The sequence below is a fragment of the Aquarana catesbeiana genome, linkage group LG01, assembly GCF_042186555.1.
Source record: "Aquarana catesbeiana isolate 2022-GZ linkage group LG01, ASM4218655v1, whole genome shotgun sequence".
Classification (NCBI taxonomy): domain Eukaryota; kingdom Metazoa; phylum Chordata; class Amphibia; order Anura; family Ranidae; genus Aquarana; species Aquarana catesbeiana.
Genome location: NC_133324.1, coordinates 396,034,432 through 396,054,595, shown reverse-complemented (window position 1 = coordinate 396,054,595; position 20,164 = coordinate 396,034,432). Strand labels below are relative to the sequence as shown.

At 39.3% G+C, this 20,164-nt stretch overlaps 1 protein-coding gene across 1 annotated transcript in view; it reads left to right on the top strand.

Annotated features, from left to right (window-relative positions):
- Window positions 1-20,164, top strand: part of MAMDC2 (MAM domain containing 2) — a 217,059-nt gene that overhangs the window by 33,605 nt on the left and 163,290 nt on the right. The window contains exon 2 of the mRNA XM_073634589.1: window positions 15,605-15,718. Within this exon, the coding sequence (XP_073490690.1) occupies window positions 15,605-15,718 (114 nt within the window). The remainder of the gene's footprint in view (window positions 1-15,604; window positions 15,719-20,164) is intronic.

The window sequence follows — 20,164 nt, the reverse complement described above, 5'->3', positions numbered from 1 at the left end:
AAATCTAGGGTCTAATAGACCCCAATTTTTGCAAAAAAGAGTACCTGTCACTACCTATTGCTATGATAGGGGATATTTACATTCCCTGAGATAACAATAAAAATGATTAAAAAAAAAAAAAAAAAATGAAAGGAACAGTTTAAAAATAAGATAAAAAAATAATAATAATAAAGAAAAAAAAAAAAAAAAAGCACCCCTGTCCCCCCTGCTCTCGCGCTAAGGCGAACGCAAGCGTCGGTCTGGCGTCAAATGTAAACAGCAATTGCACCATGCATGTGAGGTATCGCCGCGAAGGTCAGATCGAGGGCAGTAATTTTAGCAGTAGACCTCCTCTGTAAATCTATAGTGGTAACCTGTAAAGGCTTTTAAAGGCTTTTAAAAATGTATTTAGTTTGTCGCCACTGCACGTTTGTGCGCAATTTTAAAGCATGTCATGTTTGGTATCCATGTACTCGGCCTAAGATCATCTTTTTTATTTCATCAAACATTTGGGCAATATAGTGTGTTTTAGTGCATTAAAATGTAAAAAAGTGTGTTTTTTCCCCAAAAAATGCGTTTGAAAAATCGCTGCGCAAATACTGTGTGAAAAAAAAAAATGAAACACCCACCATTTTAATCTGTAGGGCATTTGCTTTAAAAAAATATATAATGTTTGGGGGTTCAAAGTAATTTTCTTGCAAAAAAAAATTATTTTTTTATGTAAACAATAAGTGTCAGAAAGGGCTTTGTCTTCAAGTGGTTAGAAGAGTGGGTGATGTGTGACATAAGCTTCTAGATGTTGTGCATAAAATGCCAGGACAGTTCAAAACCCCCCCAAATGACCCCATTTTGGAAAGTAGACACCCCAAGCTATTTGCTGAGAGTCATGTTGAGTCCATGGAATAATTTATATTGTGACACAAGTTGCGGGAAAGAGACAATTTTTTATTTTTTTTATTTTTTTTTGCACAAAGTTGTCACTAAATGATATATTGCTCAAACATGCCATGGGAATATGTGAAATTACACCCCAAAATACATTCTGCTGCTTCTCCTGAGTACGGGGATACCACATGTGTGGGACTTTTTGGGAGCCTAGCCGCGTACGGGACCCCGAAAACCAAGCACCGCCTTCAGGCTTTCTAAGGCCGTAAATTTTTGATTTCACTCTTCACTGCCTATCACAGTTTCGGAGGTCATGGAATGCCCAGGTGGCAAAAAAACCCCCCAAATGACCCCATTTTGGAAAGTAGACACCCCAAGCTATTTGATGAGAGGTATAGTGAGTATTTTGCAGACCTCACTTTTTGTCACAAAGTTTTGAAAATTGAAAAAAGAAAAAAAAAATTTTTTTTTCTCGTCTTTCTTTATTTTCAAAAACAAATGAGAGCTGCAAAATACTCACCATGCCTCTCAGCAAATAGCTTGGGGTGTCTACTTTCCAAAATGGGGTCATTTGGGGGGGGGTTTGTGCCACCTGGGCATTCCATGGCCTCCGAAACTGTGATAGGCAGTGAGGAGTAAAATCAAAAATGTACGCCCTTAGAAATCCTGAAGGCAGTGATTGGTTTTCGGGGTCCCGTACGCGGCTAGGCTCCCAAAAAGTCCCACACATGTGGTATCCCCATACTCAGGAGAAGCAGCTAAATGTATTTTGGGGTGCAATTCCACATATGCCCATGGCCTGTGTGAGCAATATATCATTTAGTGACAACTTTGTGCAAAAAAAAAAAAAAAAAAAAAAATTTGTCACTTTCCCGCAACTTGTGTCAAAATATAAAACATTCCATGGACTCAACATGCCTCAAAGCAAATAGCTTGGGGTGTCTACTTTCCAAAATGGGGTCATTTGGGGGGGTTTTATGTCATCTGGGCATTTTATGGCCTTCAAAACTGTGATAGGTAGTGAGGAGTAAAATCAAAAATGTACGCCCTTAGAAATCCTGAAGGCAGTGATTGGTTTTCGGGGCCCCGTACGCGGCTAGGCTCCCAAAAAGTCCCACACATGTGGTATCCCCATACTCAGGAGAAGCAGCTAAATGTATTTTGGGGTGCAATTCCACATATGCCCATGGCCTGTGTGAGCAATATATCATTTAGTGACAACTTTTTGTAATTTTTTTTTTTTTTGTCATTGTTCAATCACTTGGGACAAAAAAAATGAATATTCAATGGGCTCAACATGCCTCTCAGCAAATTCCTTGGGGTGTCTACTTTCCAAAATGGGGTCATTTGTGGGGGTTTTGTACTGCCCTGCCATTTTAGCACCTCAAGAAACGACATAGGCAGTCATAAATTAAAGGCTGTGTAAATTCCAGAAAATGTACCCTAGTTTGTAGACGCTATAACTTTTGCGCAAACCAATAAATATACACTTATTGACATTTTTTTTACCAAAGACATGTGGCCGAATACATTTTGGCCTAAATGTATGACTAAAATTGAGTTTATTGGATTTTTTTTAGAACAAAAAGTAGAAAATATCATTTTTTTTCAAAATTTTCGGTCTTTTTCCGTGTATAGCGCAAAAAATAAAAACGGCAGAGGTGATCAAATACTATCAAAAGAAAGCTCTATTTGTGGGAAGAAAAGGACGCAAATTTCGTTTGGGTACAGCATTGCATGACCGCGCAATTAGCAGTTAAAGCGACGCAGTGCCGAATTGTAAAAAGTGCTCTGGTCATGAAGGGGGTAAAACCTTCCGGGGCTGAAGTGGTTAAAGCTTGTTCAATGGCCATCTGATGTAGTGGGTGTTTGAGCATTATGTCCGGTAAGTACCACGTTGGGTCATGCGCTTTTGGTATGGCTGAGGCTATAGTAGTGTATACTGCATTATGGTCAGACCACGGAATCGGAATTATATCTGATGCAATAATTTCTGGTATCATTCCTATTGTTAGAAAAATATGATCTATTCTGGTGAAGGTTTGATGAGGGTGCGAGAAATAAGTGAATTTCTTTTTCATTGGGTTACTTTCTCTCCATGAATCTACCAGATTGTATTTGGAAAGAAGTTGAGAAAAAGGTAATCTAGAGGTTATTTTGGATGGTGTAAAAGGTGATTTATCTAGAAATGGGAGGAGGACCTGGTTCGAATCCCCACACATTATCACTGCTCCTATTTTGTGTGTATTAATCACTTGTAATATATGTGAGAGGAATGGTGTAGGTTATTTGTTAGGAGCGTAGTAGGAAATCACCGTGATTGCTGTATCCATTATATAACCCATGAGTATCAGGTATCTACCTTCTGGGTCTTTAATTTCTGATGATAAGGTGAATGGTGTGGATCGGTGAAATGCAATTAGAGTTCCCCTTTGCTTGGTACAGGCAGAAGCCGTGTAAATTTGTTGATAAAAAGGAGAAATATATTTTGGAGTAGAATCTTTGGTGAAGTGTGTTTCTTGGAGGCATACTATGTGAGCCTTCTTGTTATGGAAAGTACGGAAGGCTTTGGTCCTTTTTTGAGGGACATTTATTCCCTGAACATTCAGGGAAAGTATATTCAGTGGTGCCATGGCAATAGATCAAATAGTTTTGACTTACTTTTTGTTATGCAGAGCTGACTGCGCAGATCAACCTGTGTGGACTGAAGAGATGAATAGATAGAAAAGAAACCAGTGAATTCTGGAGTAAAGAGTAAACAAAAAACATATGAGATTAGATGATGCATTGTATAAATTATTTTTTGCAAGTAATCACAATTTACCCGTGAAAGAGAATAAATATCTCTCTCAGGGGAATAAGTGCCTTCGTTACACTCCCACATAATATGGTTGGGAGAATGAGGAGGGCTAATGGGGGTACACGGATCTTCCGCTTACAGGAGAGAAGTGCTATGTCAAAAGACATCAAAATGATGTTTCATTAATTGGAGTGCAGAATATAGTTTTTGTTGAAATTATTTATTCCAGGGTGGTTGTATATGGTTAGTCTTGCCCTAGGCTAAATAATTCAGTTAGAAAGGTACTGTTAATAACTTTGGTATTGATGAAGATAGTTTGAATTATTTTGGGATTTTAACCCTTTTAGAGTAAACAATTACATATTTTATTCATATGTAATTGTTTAGATATGTTAACTCATAAAATTGAGGTTGTATTGCTTCAGATTAGAATAAACAAAAACATAATTCTAGGAACTAGTTAGGTAATAATATATTTGTTTTAAGAAAAGAAAGAAAAAGCTTCCATTACTTCTGGATTATTGAACATATTTGTCCTAAAAAGTAATAAATCTATTGTTATTACCTGATAATATATAACTGAACAAGAATTTCCTTATTTCACTTATATATTCTAAGGCTATATGAATCAGAAGTAATAAGAAATATAACTGGAATGTAACATGATCCCACACAGTGTGTGACTATCAGAATGCAGTTACATTCAGTTATAAATACAGGTTTTTTATAGAGAACCATTTCTTAGTATAATAAATGAAGAGATATCAGGAATTAGGATGTCAGTCCATTGAATCTTCTTGGTCCATGGATGATGTGGCATAACGGCCTCTTTTGTGAGAATGATGATTCCCATTTTGTTCTGAAATTTTCTGGGTGCTGCCTGAAGGTGAAGATGATGCCATTCTTCTGCGTGTGGAAGTGTTGCTGCTTGTGGGTTCTGTCAGATTTAATTTTAAAAGGGTTTGTTGTAGTTCATCTGCTGATCTGCTTCTGTAAATTGTACCTTGGTAGTTAAATCTGACTGAAAAGGGGAAGCCCCATTGATACATAATGTTGTGGCGTTGCAGTTCCATTAGTTGGGGTTTCATGGATCGTCTTTTAGTAATAGTAAGTTGGGATACGTCAGCAAAAATGTGATAATTGTGTCCATGAAAATTAAGTTCCTTTTTTTCTCTTGCAGCAATTAGTATTTGTTCTTTCGTTCTGTAATAATGAAATTTTGTGATTATATCACGTGGGGGTCCAGCTTTCTTTTTGGCTGTGAGGGCTCTGTGTACTCTGTCCAGTTCTAAACGTTCAATAGGGATATCTGGCTTTAGTTCTTGTAATAGAGCAGTAATAGTAGATTGCAGGTCTGTCACAGTTTCAGGTATTCCCCTTATGCGCAAGTTTGAACGTCTGGCTCTATTTTCGTAATCTTCGAGCTTAGTTTGAAGTATTAGATTCTCTTTTTTTAATTGTTCCAATTCTGTTATATTTTCTTGGGTTGTAATTTCAATTTCATCCATTTTTATTTCTAAGGCTGCGGTGCGGTTTCCCAGCTCTCTTATTTCTTTGGTTAGGCTTTTTGTTATTTGGTCTGAGGTTTGTTTTAAAGCCTTATGAAGCATCTTTTCAAATTGTAATAATATTACTGGGGATACTGAGGAGGCTTGTGGAGAAGTTTGTGAGAGGATTTGTTCTGTATCTGACTCAAATGGAGAGTCTTGCTGTGACATTTTCTGTCTGTGAGAGCGCCCTGATGCTGTATATTGTGAGGTGACTGGAGCTGCTTCAGCTGCAGTGAGTGCCTGTGAGCTCTTTGTGAGGTGATTTTTATTTCTGCCACGGTTTCCTCCCAGTACCATATTTCCTGCCCAAACTTTCACAGTTTGTTCCCAGGGGCATAAAGGTTCAAATGGATACCTTTTGAGTCTGCAGGCTCCGCTTTGTCCTTCTCTTCTCTCCTCGGCGGTGTGGAGCTCTAACAATGCATGTCTGCTCCGCTAGGCTCCGCCTCCTGCCCCCGTCGTAGTTTTTTTAATTCAACCCAGCAGGGCTGAATAAAAAAAACTGACAGTTCTAGAGGAGCCACTGTACTAACCAAGCTATGTTAGTACAGCAATCTCCCCAGCTTTGCTATTGTGTTCTGACAGGGGATTGGCCCCCCTGCCAGAACACTCTGGTCAACGCTCTCAGCCATTGGCATGATCGATGGTCTTGCCCCATTGGGCCTCTGTCCCACTAGCTGAAGTACATAAAGAGAGAATGTCGACTGACATTCAGGCCGTGTGTACTAGGTTTTAATGTAAAGAAAACTGTCAATGCAGATGCCTGTGTAATAAACAGCCTTTAATTATAGCAGCCATTCTCTGTAACCACAGAGTTACAGGAGTGTCGGGGGGCAGCTGAGGCCCTATGGGCAACGCTGGGCTGAAACACCAGAGCATTGTAAACAGCGGGGCTGTTGAAACACAGAACAATGGCAACTGTCAAATTGACATCCAAGCTCTGCAGACTTGCAAAGGCAGTAGAGCACTTATATTACACAGGAGCATTGACAGCCTCTGGAGCTAGAGGGTATGATCTCAAACTGACAGTCCAGCCCCACATATTACACTAGAAGAGCACTCTCTTGGTGTAGCCTACAGGGGTCTACTGTCAGTTTGACAGCTGTACGTTCATTTATGTATGTGCAGGCAGTGTTGCTGTAAATACATGTTCATAAATACATGGAACTGCATGGCTACAATGTATTTTATTTTTTTTTATTTTTTTATTTTTTATAAAGCAACCCTGCTTATAGAATAAAAATATAAAAAAGCGCCCTCCACAAAAAAAAGGCAGTTATACTAACTTCTCCTCCTGACTTTGCCATCAGTTCTCACTGTATTAAGAACTTACCAGTGGCTATAGCATTTTTAAAATATAAATACCTGGTCCCCTGCTGCACTCAGTGGTTTAACCCACTGACCCCTGTGTACATCCTGTAGTGACTAATGCTAGCCATACAAATATGGATTTTTCTTGTTGAGCCCACAGACTGAACAAGCAAATTCTAACAGATTCCTTAGCATGGATGAAGGAATCCTCCCTGCTAGCTATTGTATTCAGACAGTAGCTGCACCAGTGGCTGACTGAATACTTGAAAAGTGACAGCATTGATTGTGGTGTGGTGTAGACTGTAGGGGTGACAAAGTGTGATTTTGGGATCCATGGAAATGTGTGTAGAATCAGCTAATTATAAGCTTAAGGTTGCTGTAAAATATCTGTCTTTTAGAGGTAAATTATAAAAATAATGACGGGCAAGGAGAGGAAACATGACTCGGAGGTGACCAGAGGTAAGCTGACAAGAGGCGACCAGAACTCCAGCTGTGGGTGGTTAGAAACAAATTTTAGTTTTTTGCTTCTGTATGAATAGAAATCCACATAGTGTAACATATCATATGTGATCCTACTGCACAGATAGAGGAGACTGGAACCCACCAGCTTACATACAGTAATATAGGGCACTAATAAAAGTGATAAGCAAGCTATACCACGTTATACCATAATTAATTTCACCTTCCAAAAGCATACTGAACTGTAAATTGTATTTCCACTTTTGAGTTCTGATTCACACAGCATACCTAACAATAATTTAAAAAATATTTTCTACCTTTCTTGTTTCTTTGGAGCAGAATTAGTCATAGGAACATATAGAGCAGCTTAAAATTGAGCAGAATAAATTGCAATATGCATATCTGGGACAGACCAAAAGACAGTTTTCGTGCATCAAGGCTAGGTTCACACTTGTGTGACTCAGGAATGCTCACAAAATCCAATACATTCCTGACCTGCAGGCAAAATGTGCTGCTCTTTAGCAGACACGCCAGGGTGCCATCAATACTTAATAGCACCCCTACACATTGGCAAAGGTGTTTTTGTGCATGCCAAATCACATGGTGCTGCGGCACCATGCAACTCGATGCAGCACAATTTAAAAAGAAAGAGTCAGGGACTTCTTTCCCTGCATTTCTGTAGGTAGGGAAGCCCATTGAAATGAATTGGCTGCCTACACATAAAACACAGGTAGCACAGCACAAGTGTGAACGTAGCCTAACATACAATGTACCACCCAAGCTGTAAGAGGTAAACCCTTTGCTGGGACAAGTGGTGTACATATCTAGTGTGCAACTGATAATGAAGATCTGCCAGCACAGTACAGACTAGGTTAATTATGGTTAACATAACTTCACAGCCTCCTCCTTAACATGCTATAGGGACTGTCATTTGAAATCACTGGTAAGTGCAAATGAATGATGTGTAAACAATTAAACAAACTGACATTCACAAACAAACAATATATAAAATGTACAAATGTAAAGAAAGTCCATATGTATAAAAAATATTTTTAGTGCAATAATTTCTTAGTGAAAATGAAGTCCATCAGAAGCAACCTCTAATAAAATTTAAAAAAAAGTCCATATATGATAAAGGTGAACAACGTGCTCAGTGCTTAACAACAACCGCTGATCAGTGCTCCAGTGCTCATACTGTAAGTACTCCTTAAGAAAAGAGGGGCCTCTTACCAAATGATAATGATCTCGCATTACAGAGATCTAAAAGCGCACAAATTCTTTCCCCACATTTATTGGGATCATCAGCAGCAGACCTGTGAAGGTGCATTCTCATTAGCAGACTACGAGGACCAGCCTTTTGGAGTCAATAAACCACTCTCTGCACAAGCGTATATAAAATATAGACAGGGGGAAGCTTCATATAGCAATACAGTCTGAACTTTTTATTCATAAAAAAGTTGCACTTACATTTAAGCAGTTACAAAAAGGCAGCGATAATAAAACAAACCAGCCGTGGTGTCACCCGACCTGCCGACATGCGGTGACGTCACACGCCGACACTTGTGCCATATTCACACTTGTGCCTAGTGATAAGGTGCGCGTTAACACATGTCACCACAACTGATGGTTAACACATGTGCCACCCTGTGTAAAAAGGCATCCCAATGCACTGTAAATAAGACAGCGACATACAATGCACCACAACACACCATAACACATACAGTGTGAATGGGCCTTTGAAGTGAACAGCTAAGCCTTCATCTCCAGCCACACCTAAACTGACAGGCCGGGCAAGGAGAGCATTAATCAGAGAAGCTGCCAAGAGGCCCATGGTAACTCTGGAGGAGCTGCAGACATCCACAGCTCAGGTGGGAGAATCTGTCCACAGGACAACTATTAGTCGTGCACTCCACAAATCTGGCCTTTATGGAAGAGAGGCAATAAGAAAACCATTGTTGAAAGAAAGCCATAAGCCACTGTGAAAGATGGTGGTGGCAGCATCCTGTTGTGGAGATGCTTTTCTTCAGCAGGGACAGAGAAGCTGATCACAGTTGATGTGAAGATGGATGGAGTCAAATACAGGGTAATCTTAGAAGAAAACCTGTTATGTCGCGTACACATGTCTAGTACGTCACTACTTTTGTAATTGTTGGCCGACATTTGTGTGACCGTGTGTATGCAAGACAAGTTTGAGCCAACACTCTTTGGACAAAATTCCACGGTTTTCTTGTCGGAAAGTCCGATTGTGTGTACGAGGCTTTAGAGTCTGCAAAAGACTTGAGACTGGGTCAGAGGTTAACCTTCCAGCAGGACAACGACCCTAAACATACAGCCAGAGCTACAATGGAATGGTTTAGGTCAAAGCCTATTCATGTGTTAGAATGGCCCAGTCAAAGTCCAGACCTAAATCCAATTGAGAATCTGTGGCAAGACTTTAAAATTGCTGTTCACAGACGCTCTCCTTCCAACCTGACAGAGCTTGAACTATTTTGCAAAGAAGAATGGGCAAAATGTCATTCTCTAGATGTGCAAAGCTGGTAGAGACATCCCCAAAAAGACTTGCAACTGTAATTGCAGTGAAAGGTGGTTCTACAAAGTATTGACTCCGGGGGGCTGAATACAAATGCACACCACACTTTTCACATATTTATTTGTAAAACATTAAAAAAACATTTATCATTTTCCTTCCACTTCACAATTATGTGCCACTTTGTGTTGGTCTATCACATAAAATCCCAATAAAATACATTTACATTTTTGGTTGTACCATGACAAAAATTTGGAAAATGTCAAGGAGTATGAATACTTTTTCAAGGCACGGTAGATAGATTCTCATAGCAATGAAAGCAATCAAATCAAGGCTAGTAGTAAATTGCCGGTGCGGAAGCTAACCATTTACAGAAGCCATAAAGCCTTTCTAGCAGGCTGGAAATCTCTTTGACAGATTAGGAATCAGTTCCCCTACTTTCTGTTAAAAATGGAAACAATCTTTTCATTATAAAAGAAAATTGCAAAGTTGCTCTTGGTGCAGATCCAAAGTGATCACAACAAAGAAATTGATGGAAGACAGAGCTCTCTCTCTCTCTTTCTTGCTTTCATTTTGTTTTTGTTTCCTTTTGTTTTGTACAGTATAAAAACATTGTATTTATCATCCATTACAATAAACAATTAACAATCTAAGGAAAATAGGTTAGGTTTCTTATTTTCGGTTAAGTAACCTGTAAAGTCCTATAAAAAGTTTTCCTGTGTTATTTCACAGGTCTGGAATTTATGGAAATGATGCATCAACCAACGGATGAATATAATTGTAGAGATGCAGGGAGAACAGCACAGTCTAAGAACTTCACAGTTTGTAATTTTTTAAAAACTTTTTTGGACTGGATCCCTTGTTTGTCTCCATAGCTGCATATTTAGCAACAAGACATTTTTAGCCTCAGCCACTGCAGTTCCTTAATGTCATTTTAATCACTGTTCTTAGGGAAAAAAAAAAACAGAATCAAGAGGGAGTTGATATATGATCTCTATTTTTTATCATGACTTAACCTTTGAGTTTCTTGTATTGCAGATGCTGAGGAAAAAAAAAAGTACACGTTTTTTTTTGGGCACTGCAATTGTATCTGTACTGTTTAAAGTTTTTTTTTTTTTCTAAATTCCAGCTCCCCTATGTACCAATATAGCAATAATGTACATATTTTGCAAAAATAAAAAGCTTTCCAATTATTCTACACTGGCTTACCTCACTCTCTTCATAGCTGTTTAAAGACACTGCCTGATTACTTCTGTCTTACTCAGACTTTAGGTCATGACACAGGAAGCAGTTGACCAGCTGATCTCATTAGCACACACCCTGCATCATCTACCTTCAGCTGGTCAACTCCTTCCTGTGTCATGACCTAAAGTATAGACAGTGCTGCATTTTAAAAAAACATCAATAATAATAAAAGTGTAAAAATGGTAATCAATAAACATATATTGTTGAAAGTTCATATAAAGTATCTGCGACTGATTGAAGTGAATTCAAAAAATCAATACATCAACAGTGCAAAAATCCAAACTGCTTGTGCTTTCCTCCACCAGTATCACAGGCTGCTCACCTCAAAATCTGAGTCAAATCAGCAGTGTTCCCTTCTGGGGATAATAGAGAGGGCTGGCATGGTGCTGATAATCACTTTCCTCCTCCAAATCGCTTATTCACATGGGATAAAACCCCGATCATCTCAATAAATATGATGGATATGCAAAGGAAGGAAGGCAGAATCTAGTGCTCTCCATTTAAAATGTTTAATAATATATAAAAAAGGTAAGGTATAAACTCACAAAGATGGCACTGTAAGCCGTGCAAGTAAGGGTCCCTTACTGAAGAAGTCAACGCTTTGACGATATGTGTCTAGGGGATGTGGCCTGCATCTTGACATTACATCGTGGCCATCTTGAGACCCATTGTGTCTGAAATGCACGGCTTACATTTCACGTAAAAAAAATGTTGATTTTTTTTATAACGCAGCACTGTCTATTGATTATTTGCACCTTTTAAGTGAAGTGAGAACACTTGTTAGTGATAGCAACTATTATTAATTATTCTAAATTTGTTTACACCACTTTATTTCAAGAGATCGCGCAGATTAATATTCACTTTATGACCTAAAGTATGTCCAGGAAGTTAGGCAGAAGTAATCGAGCAGTGTGTTTAAACAGCTATGAAGAGAGTGAGGTAAGCCAGTGTAGAATTAATGAAAAGCTGTTTTATTTTTGCAAAATAAGTACATTAATGCTATATTGGTACACAGGGAAGCTGGAATTTAGAAAAAAGAAAGTTGAACAAAGGTGTAGCCGTTAAGTATGAATTTTACACATTTTTGTTAGCTCTATTTTCATTAAAGGATAAGTTCACCTTTAAAAAAATAAAATAAATGCACATTTTTGGCAGGTAAAAAAATGTGCATTTATTTTATTTTTTTATAGGAGACTGGAAAGCATTGCACCCAGGATCAGCAGATCGCAAAGCAGAGCTCTTGCAGACTGTCAATGGAAGCTGTTTGCTCATACCTTGAACAAGCAGGCAGTTACACACTGACAGGAAGAATCAATGAACTACTACAATGAACGAACTCAACAGCGCCCTGGTAGTTCATTGAGAAGTACAAGCCAACAGCAGCAAAGGCTGTCAATACTAGTTCATTCATTAACAGTACTCTGTGATTGAATGATGTGGCCGCATGGGGGCGGAGCCCCGCACAGCGACTCTCTTTTCAAATAGTGACAGTGGGTGTAGGGAGAAGATCCTCATTCTGCTGTCACAGGGAGTGCAGGGATTGGTAAGCAGCTGCAGGAGCGGGAACATGTTACATGTTCCACCGTAAAATGGGTGGAGCATTTAACATGTTCCCAAAGGTGAATTTAACCTTTAAGTAATTTTTAGAATCTCAGATTTGACCGATATTGACTAATGATAGCAAAATTAAGAGATTGGCCAGTTTGCTAAAATGCATGGAGTCAGGTGGAATAAAGTTGGTTGTTGGTGGTTTCCAAGGGTGTAACAGGCTTTAAATGGTCCTGAGAGGCATGAAAGCTCCCTTCAGCTATCCTTTTTTTTCACAACAAATGAAAAAACAAAAAACAAAAATAAAATCACTACGGTACGTAAAAAAAATAACCAGCTACATAAAGGATAAACCCAAATACAACACTCAAAAAAATGAACTAGTAACCTAAAGACACGCCCCTCCTCCTTAAAAAAAGATTTTGCTCAATGCTGCAGCTAAATGTTGCTGATTGCACAATACATGTTGCAGATATTGCTTCAATTCACACCACTCACCCTTAAAGAGGATCTCCAGTCCCCCCCCCCCCCAAAAGAAAATATTAAATTAAAAGTCAGCAGCTACAAATACTTTAGGTGCTGACCTTAAGGACACTAACCGGTCCAGGGATCCAGCGTTGTCCTCGTCCAAGCCCATTCTTTGATCCGCCTCAGGTCCAGTCCCCGGCATCTTCACTAAGGGGAACTGGCAGCGAAGCCCCATGCTTTCACACCTGACTTCCCACTGCACTGTGCTTTGTGAATGGTCTTGCAGTCTTCTAGGACCTGTGATGTGTTCCAGAAGGCTGTGGGGGAAGTGGCAGTTGTTGGTAGGGGAGGATGCAAACAAGTAAAACCTCCCCTTTTGGGTGAAGTTACTCTTTAAAGTGGTTGTACACCCTGTACAACCACTTTTACCTACAGGTAAGCCTATATTAAGACTTACCTGTAGGTGCTGGAAATATCTCCTTAACCTCCACGGTTTAGGAGATATTTACAATAAAGTTGTGCACCGATGTCTACGGCGCATGCGCACTTTAGAAAGGGCAGAATGTGCCATTTCTAAAGGGGGTCATGCCGTGACTGATGGCTCCCGCGCTCAAGCGCGGGAGTAATGTCACATGACTCCGGCCAGTCACAGAGCCGGAGTATGCGGCCCTGGAAGGAAGAGGGGTGAACATGGACGCTCACTGCTAGTGGGGACAGCGGTGACATTGCAGGCTTCGGGTTTCAGGTAAGTGACACATAATGGGCTACTATGAGATGCATAGTAGCTCATTATGCTTTACCTTTGCAGGGAAATAAAGAGGAAGTAAAACCCATCAGGGTTTACTTCCTCTTTAAGGATAACTTTAAAGTGTATGCTGCATTACCAGGAACTAAACTGATATTAGCAAAGACTTAGTTCAGTGTACAGTATGGCTCCATCTCTCCATAATAGCGCTCTATTGAAGTCTTGGTTAGTCTTGTCTTATTATAATCCAAGCTTAGTACAGCAGGGGTCTCCATTTATCTTGAGAAAGAAGACAGCAGTGTGGACAAATATGCGCTTTCAAGCCAAGCAATGTTTCGTTTTTTTGTTCTTTCCCCAGTGACCATATCACACAAGCTATATTGTAGCAGACATTGGTAGCATTTACAGAACTGATTTTTCTAGCATTTTGTTCCTAGGAAAATAGAAATTGCAGTCAGTGAAATATCTATGTCATATGTAACTAAGTCACTTAGCTGTTAGCTGCAGAATTACCAGTGTCAGTCATCTTATAGCTCATGATCATGAATTGATTTGTAGCTTCATAGAAAAAAAAAACACACACACACAAGCCAGCCACAGCAGCAACTCTGCAGCCTGCTACAAATTGCCAAAGAAAATAATCAGAGATTTATAACTGCTACTGATCTCTGCTACAAAGTTGCTAGTGTGTCACGGCTCTAACATGACCATGACAAAATATCTGTGGAGATGGATTTTTTTTTAATCTATTTGTAATTATAGGAAAAGTCTTTCTCCATGTCTGTAATTTTATTGTAACTCTAAACTCTAGTCAGAAATATGTACACTGACAGCTGAATTTGTACATACAAAGTAACTACATGAATTTGTCTTAAAGTCATCCTCCTGCAATCACCTGTTTAGAGGCAATTGGACAGGGAGGGCAGCACTTTATTTATTTTAGTTAGGTAATAATATTGAATATTATGGATTTTTCTATCCAGCCAGCTGGATGAGTTTTTTCAGATGTTTTCTTTTGTAAAAAAGAAAAAAGGTTAGCAACAGAACTCAATAGCTCAATATGAAATTTATAAACACAGGTCAACAGGTTATTGAGTCAGAAAAGTACCCACTTCCTAATAGATAGCTTCAAAGAGAGATAGCTTGCTTGAGTGGGAAGTTTTTTTGTGCTGGGCTTACTCTTTAGGACACTTATAGCGATCCTGGAATTCTTTGTTATGTATTAAATGCTTTTTGTAGAAAACCCCCTGTTTTTTGGTGTCTGTGTCTCCTAGTGACCATTATCGGGACTGAAAGTGATGGAAATTTATAAAACTGGATTTGTCAATGCAACAGTAATAAAGGGAAAATCTTCCAAAAGGGACACGTTATGGCGACACCTGTCTAAAGCTCACCAAACACGTTACAGTCTGATTGTACAATCTGCTTTATGTAGTGTATGCTAGGATGAGTGGTGCAGCAGGAAGGGCACTGACAGTGGGCATTTTGTCAGGATGCTCGGGGGGGGGTTGGACCCCCCTGAAGCCACCCCCTTACCTACGCCCCTGGCTAACAAGTACGGTATGTAGAGGAAGGGCCTGCCTGATTTGATTTGATTTAAAGTTATTTGTTAATTTAGGTAGTTCTTCATATATAGTTTAGTAGATCTAAAGTTGCTAGTAGAGATTGTAAGGTCAGACTGTCAGACAGCTACTGTCAAAGGTCTGCTGATCAGCACCGGATTAGTGCTGGGAGGGGGGGTCGCTGTACTAACATCAGAGTTTGTACAGTGGCTTCCCCTCAGCCCTTCAGTTTTTTTTCATTCAGCCTCCTGGGTTGAAGGAAAAAAAAAACTACTAGTGAGTACGTGGCTTAAGTAAACTCTAATATACACTTTCAGTTTTCTTTATGCCCTTTACTTTGTTTGTTGTACTTGAATCCTAAATTCAGTTGGTAAAAATATGGTAAAAATATGAATTGGACTCTGAATTCCTAGTGGCTGAGCATTTGGCAAGCCTCTCATACACTTCATTAAACTGTTCTCTTCTTTACAGTAATTTCCATGCTACTCAATGGCTGTGAAAAACGGTGCTTTCTTTTTTTGGCAGGTTTGCAGTTTACTGAAGGGGCCACTGTCTCTGAAGGATCTTGCACCTTTGAAAACAACACATGTGCCTACAAATCTGCCTTTGCCTTTCTTCCATGGGTTGTAAATTTGGAAGGTACAGTCAATGTAATTTAAGTCTACTGTTTTTTCTTTCGCAATAGTGCAATGAGTGCTGTTTGGAGATCTTTATAAACCTGGTCATGTTTACAGTCACATGAAGAGTAAAGCACTAGGAAATTGTATCAAAGGGTTCATAATCAGAACATCAGAACAGCAACAGTACTACTGTATATCTATCAGTGCCAGGAATGCTGGATTTGTAGGACTTGTCCCTGGCTTTAATGTTTTGTCCCCAGAAATTGTAATGGTTTTCAGAGCTGACTAACCATCCTAAAGGCTTTTTCTTTTTCAAAATAAAGCTCAACAATAGGAAAGATTAGAACCCCTATAAGATTTCTGTTCTGATTCTAAACCATGTTTGTTTGTTTTTCTGTTATGTAACCACACACCTCCCTAATGTCTCCCATTTGGATGGGCTGTGTTCTTTTTGGGACTTAGGCTGGCCATACATTATACAATTTTCTTGTACAACGTTCCTTACGATTTACAAAAAAAACATAAAATATGAGGTCAGACTTAGACACATTCAATTTGTTTGCAATCAATCAGGCCCTTGTACTACATAATTGAAGGTGAATCTAAAGGAAATTAAAGGAAATTCTGTAATTATTATTATTATTATGATTATTTTTATACAGGATTTATATAGTGCCAAGTGCAATTTATGTAGCGCTTTACAACATAAGGGCAGACAGTTCAATTACAATAATATGTATGGCCAGCTTAAATGCCTCAGTCCTTATCCCCCTCTTACATTTCCATTGTGTTGCTCTACATGTATTAGTTATACATTAGTCATCATGTGCTTAATTTACCAGAACTGGAGAGTGCAAAATCTGGTGCAACTCTGCATAGAAACCAATCAGCTTCTAGGTATTTTTGTCAAAACTTAATTGAACAAGCTGAAGTTAGAAGCTGATTGGTTATCATGAACAGCTGCATCAGATTTTCCACTCTCCAGTTTTAGCAAATCAAGCCCTTAGTGTAGTTCTAAAAATGTACTACAATAAACCTTTTATCCAACCTCTAAATTATTACATTTGTATTTTGAAAAGTCAGTTTAAAGTAAATATATGGTAAAATAATGCAATTATGGGGTAAACCAATTATTTTATGTATATTATTTCATTGTGGACCACATAACCAGGAGTGTGTTTTTTGACTACACATGTTGTACACAGACAAGGTGTCCATCTTTCTTATTTCTTAAAGTTAGGAGGTGTAGGTGTAGTTACGAGACGTCTCGCCACTGGGGACACAGCATTAAAAACCTGACATAGGTTCTGCTATGGCAAATCCTCCTAATAACGGCATGCATACTGGCTCTTTTTTGGGTTTATGTGACCCACACAGTGGTAGACTGTGCACATTGTTCAATAACAATGACGTTAAGTGATTCCACCAGCAGTTTCGTCTGTCAACACAGGGGCTCAATGTTGAAACATATTACCCTTGGCGAGTGGTAAAACTTGGGTGAATGAACAGGGACAGAAGCAACATATCAATGTAAAGAATTGTTAAAAGGTGTGAATAAATATTTAAATATAAATAAATTCATTAAAGCAGTGCTTCACCCAAAAGGGGAAGCTTCGCTTGACTGCCTCCCCCCTCCACTACCACATTTGGCACCTTTTGTGGGGGAGCGGGTACCTGGTTTGGACAGGTACCCGCACCCACTTCCGGCTCAGTTCACCATGGCAAATTGAGCTGGAAGTTCCACCCCCTCCTTCCCCCATCCCAGGCTTCACTCCTGGCTTTCCTTAGCTGAGATGGCGGTTCGGTTGTATTTGTATTTTCTGATTTTTAATTTTTGGGCGATTATATGATATGATTATATGAATGCACTGGATTCCAGCGGCAATAATCAGAGGATTCTTGTGGCTAGGATGACAGGTTTATGCAAACAGCAGTGGTCCCTCAGAGTGTAAAAAGTAAGTGCAGGCTGAGAGGGGCCATCACTGTTCACATATAGCTGCATGCTCAGCGATTACATGTGGTAGGGGATGGATGAGCAACCCTGGGTGCAAATTGATGCATTTAGGCTCTCACATCCATCCCATTCCCTAACCACATACTGCTGGTTGTATGGACACATGAAAACAGTGATGGTTCCTCTCAGCCTGCCATGACTTTGTACAGGCTGAGTGTCTGCCGCTGTTTGCAACCACCTGTCATATCAACCGCAGGAATGCACTTATTATTCCCGCTGGAATTCAGTGCATGCATGTTATCACCTGCATGAAGGAGGTCTAACTAAAGATAGAAAAAAAGCTATACATTTGAATTTTTGCTTCAAGGGATTAAAGGAAATATTCTTTAGATGTTTTTGAAACAATTGTTTTTAACCTGCAAAAATACTATTTTATACATATAATATTTTTATATTTAACAGACCATAATATGACCACTTTAGGTATACCGTGTTAGCACTAAATTCCCTGGAAATTATTTTATGAGGTTGGCTGCAACTTAGTTTACATAAATAGTCAGATTAGGCACTGACAGGCTCATTTATAACAGACAGTGAATATCACTATCTACAGGCATACCCCACTTTTAAGTACACAATGGGGTTTATTTACTAAAGCTGGAAAGTGCAAAATCAGGCTCACTTCTGCATAGAAACCAATGAGCTTCTAACCTCGGCTTGTTCTATTAGGCTTTGGTAATAAAACCTGGAAGCTCATTGGTTTCTATGCAGAAGTGAGCCTGATTTTGCGCTTTCTAACTTTAGTAAATAAACCCCATTGGGTACTTAAAAGTGGGGTATGCCTGTATTCTGTTATGCACCTCTGTGCTATGCAATCGGCAGCACATCTCATTAAAAAAATGGGTATGTAGCCTGTGAAGTCCTACGAGGTTCTCTGTATCTGAAATACAGCAGGCAGTATTCTAGTCTTACAGAAGAACCAAATGCCTGGCAAGTAACACCTGCCACTGTGGTTACATAGTCACCAACTGCTGATAAAATGGGGGATTCCCACTACTGAATTCAATTAGCTATTTATATATTCACACGCATTCATTCCCAAATGGAAAGTTGCATTTGTCAGCTGTAACTGTAGCAAAGGGGGTTTTCTACCACATAACTGTATCACTGTCTGGAGGATGGAGACCACAAGTAGCTGGATCAATTTTGTGCTGTGAATGTTTTACATTTATTCAAGATGACTTGAGTTAACTTTATAAAACAGTGTTGTCATGGAGTCTGTTCTTGGTATGTCTTTCTGTGCTAGCAATTATTTGTATTCTGAGTTAGGAAATTTTAAGGTAAATTTATTGGGCATGCTTGCTAGTGACTCTACTAGTCACTAGCAAGTCACTATACTAGTGACTCTCACTAGTATAAAATATTTTCACCAGCTCCCCCCTGTGGTTTGTATACTGTATTTATGGCTGATTGGCCGCATATCTGAATCTCTACACATTTGGGCTCCATTTACCCTTGTACAACTCCAAAGTCCTGCGACTTTGGAGTACAACTTTGGTGCAACTTTGATGCAACTTTGGATGGTTACGACTTGAATGTTGGCTTTGACCAATGATAATGGACAACGGTTGCAGAACTGTTGCATATATTACATTCAGGTGTTAATTTCATGTGACTTTTGAGGGTTTACATTGCCATCTATGGCACTTAAATCGCATGAAAGTATCTTCATTTCAGAGATTTCCCCTCACTTCTGCTCACGAAAACTTCTGTTAAATAGCTGAACATAAGGCAGGAACTGAAGACATTTAACAAAAGGCTTTTAAGCAGGCACATTATTATCACAGAAGAGACATGCAATGTCTCTTCTACAATATAATACACCTAGCTACCTACTCACAACTTTCAGCTTATATTGCTTGCATAGTCCCTGTGTGAAGGGAAGACTGATTCCTGCACATGTGTCATCCTGCACTGGCCAATGGGGATACCTAAAGACCGGAAACTGGAATGAAGATGCCAGCACTGGCAAGGGACCTGGACCATTAGAGAGGAGGTAAGTTCAGTGCCTTTAGTTCTGTTTTAATTACATAATTCATGTCATATTCATGGAAGTTCGCCAGAATGTGGGGAAGAGGCCCTTGTCCCTCAACATCAGGACAGAGTGCCCTACACGGTAACATCCCAATGTTCAAAGTTATGTGGCCCAGTCCAAAACAGGAAGGGGGAGAGCTCCATGCTCCCTGCCCTAGCTTTCCTGGCCACCTAGGCTCCAAGTCTGGATAATGGTCTTGGTGGAATTTTAGGGGAATCCACCACAGCATTTTTGTTCCTGTTTAATTTTGTACTGTCACTTTAAAAAGACTACATCGTACTGTTTGTAACACCACATGCAGCTTTAAACTATCAGCAAGCATGTTATTTAAATAATTTGTGTCTTTTTTAATGCTGCCCTCTTAAGCCATATGAAAAACTTCTCTCTGATGAAAGGTATTTAAAAAACATTCATTC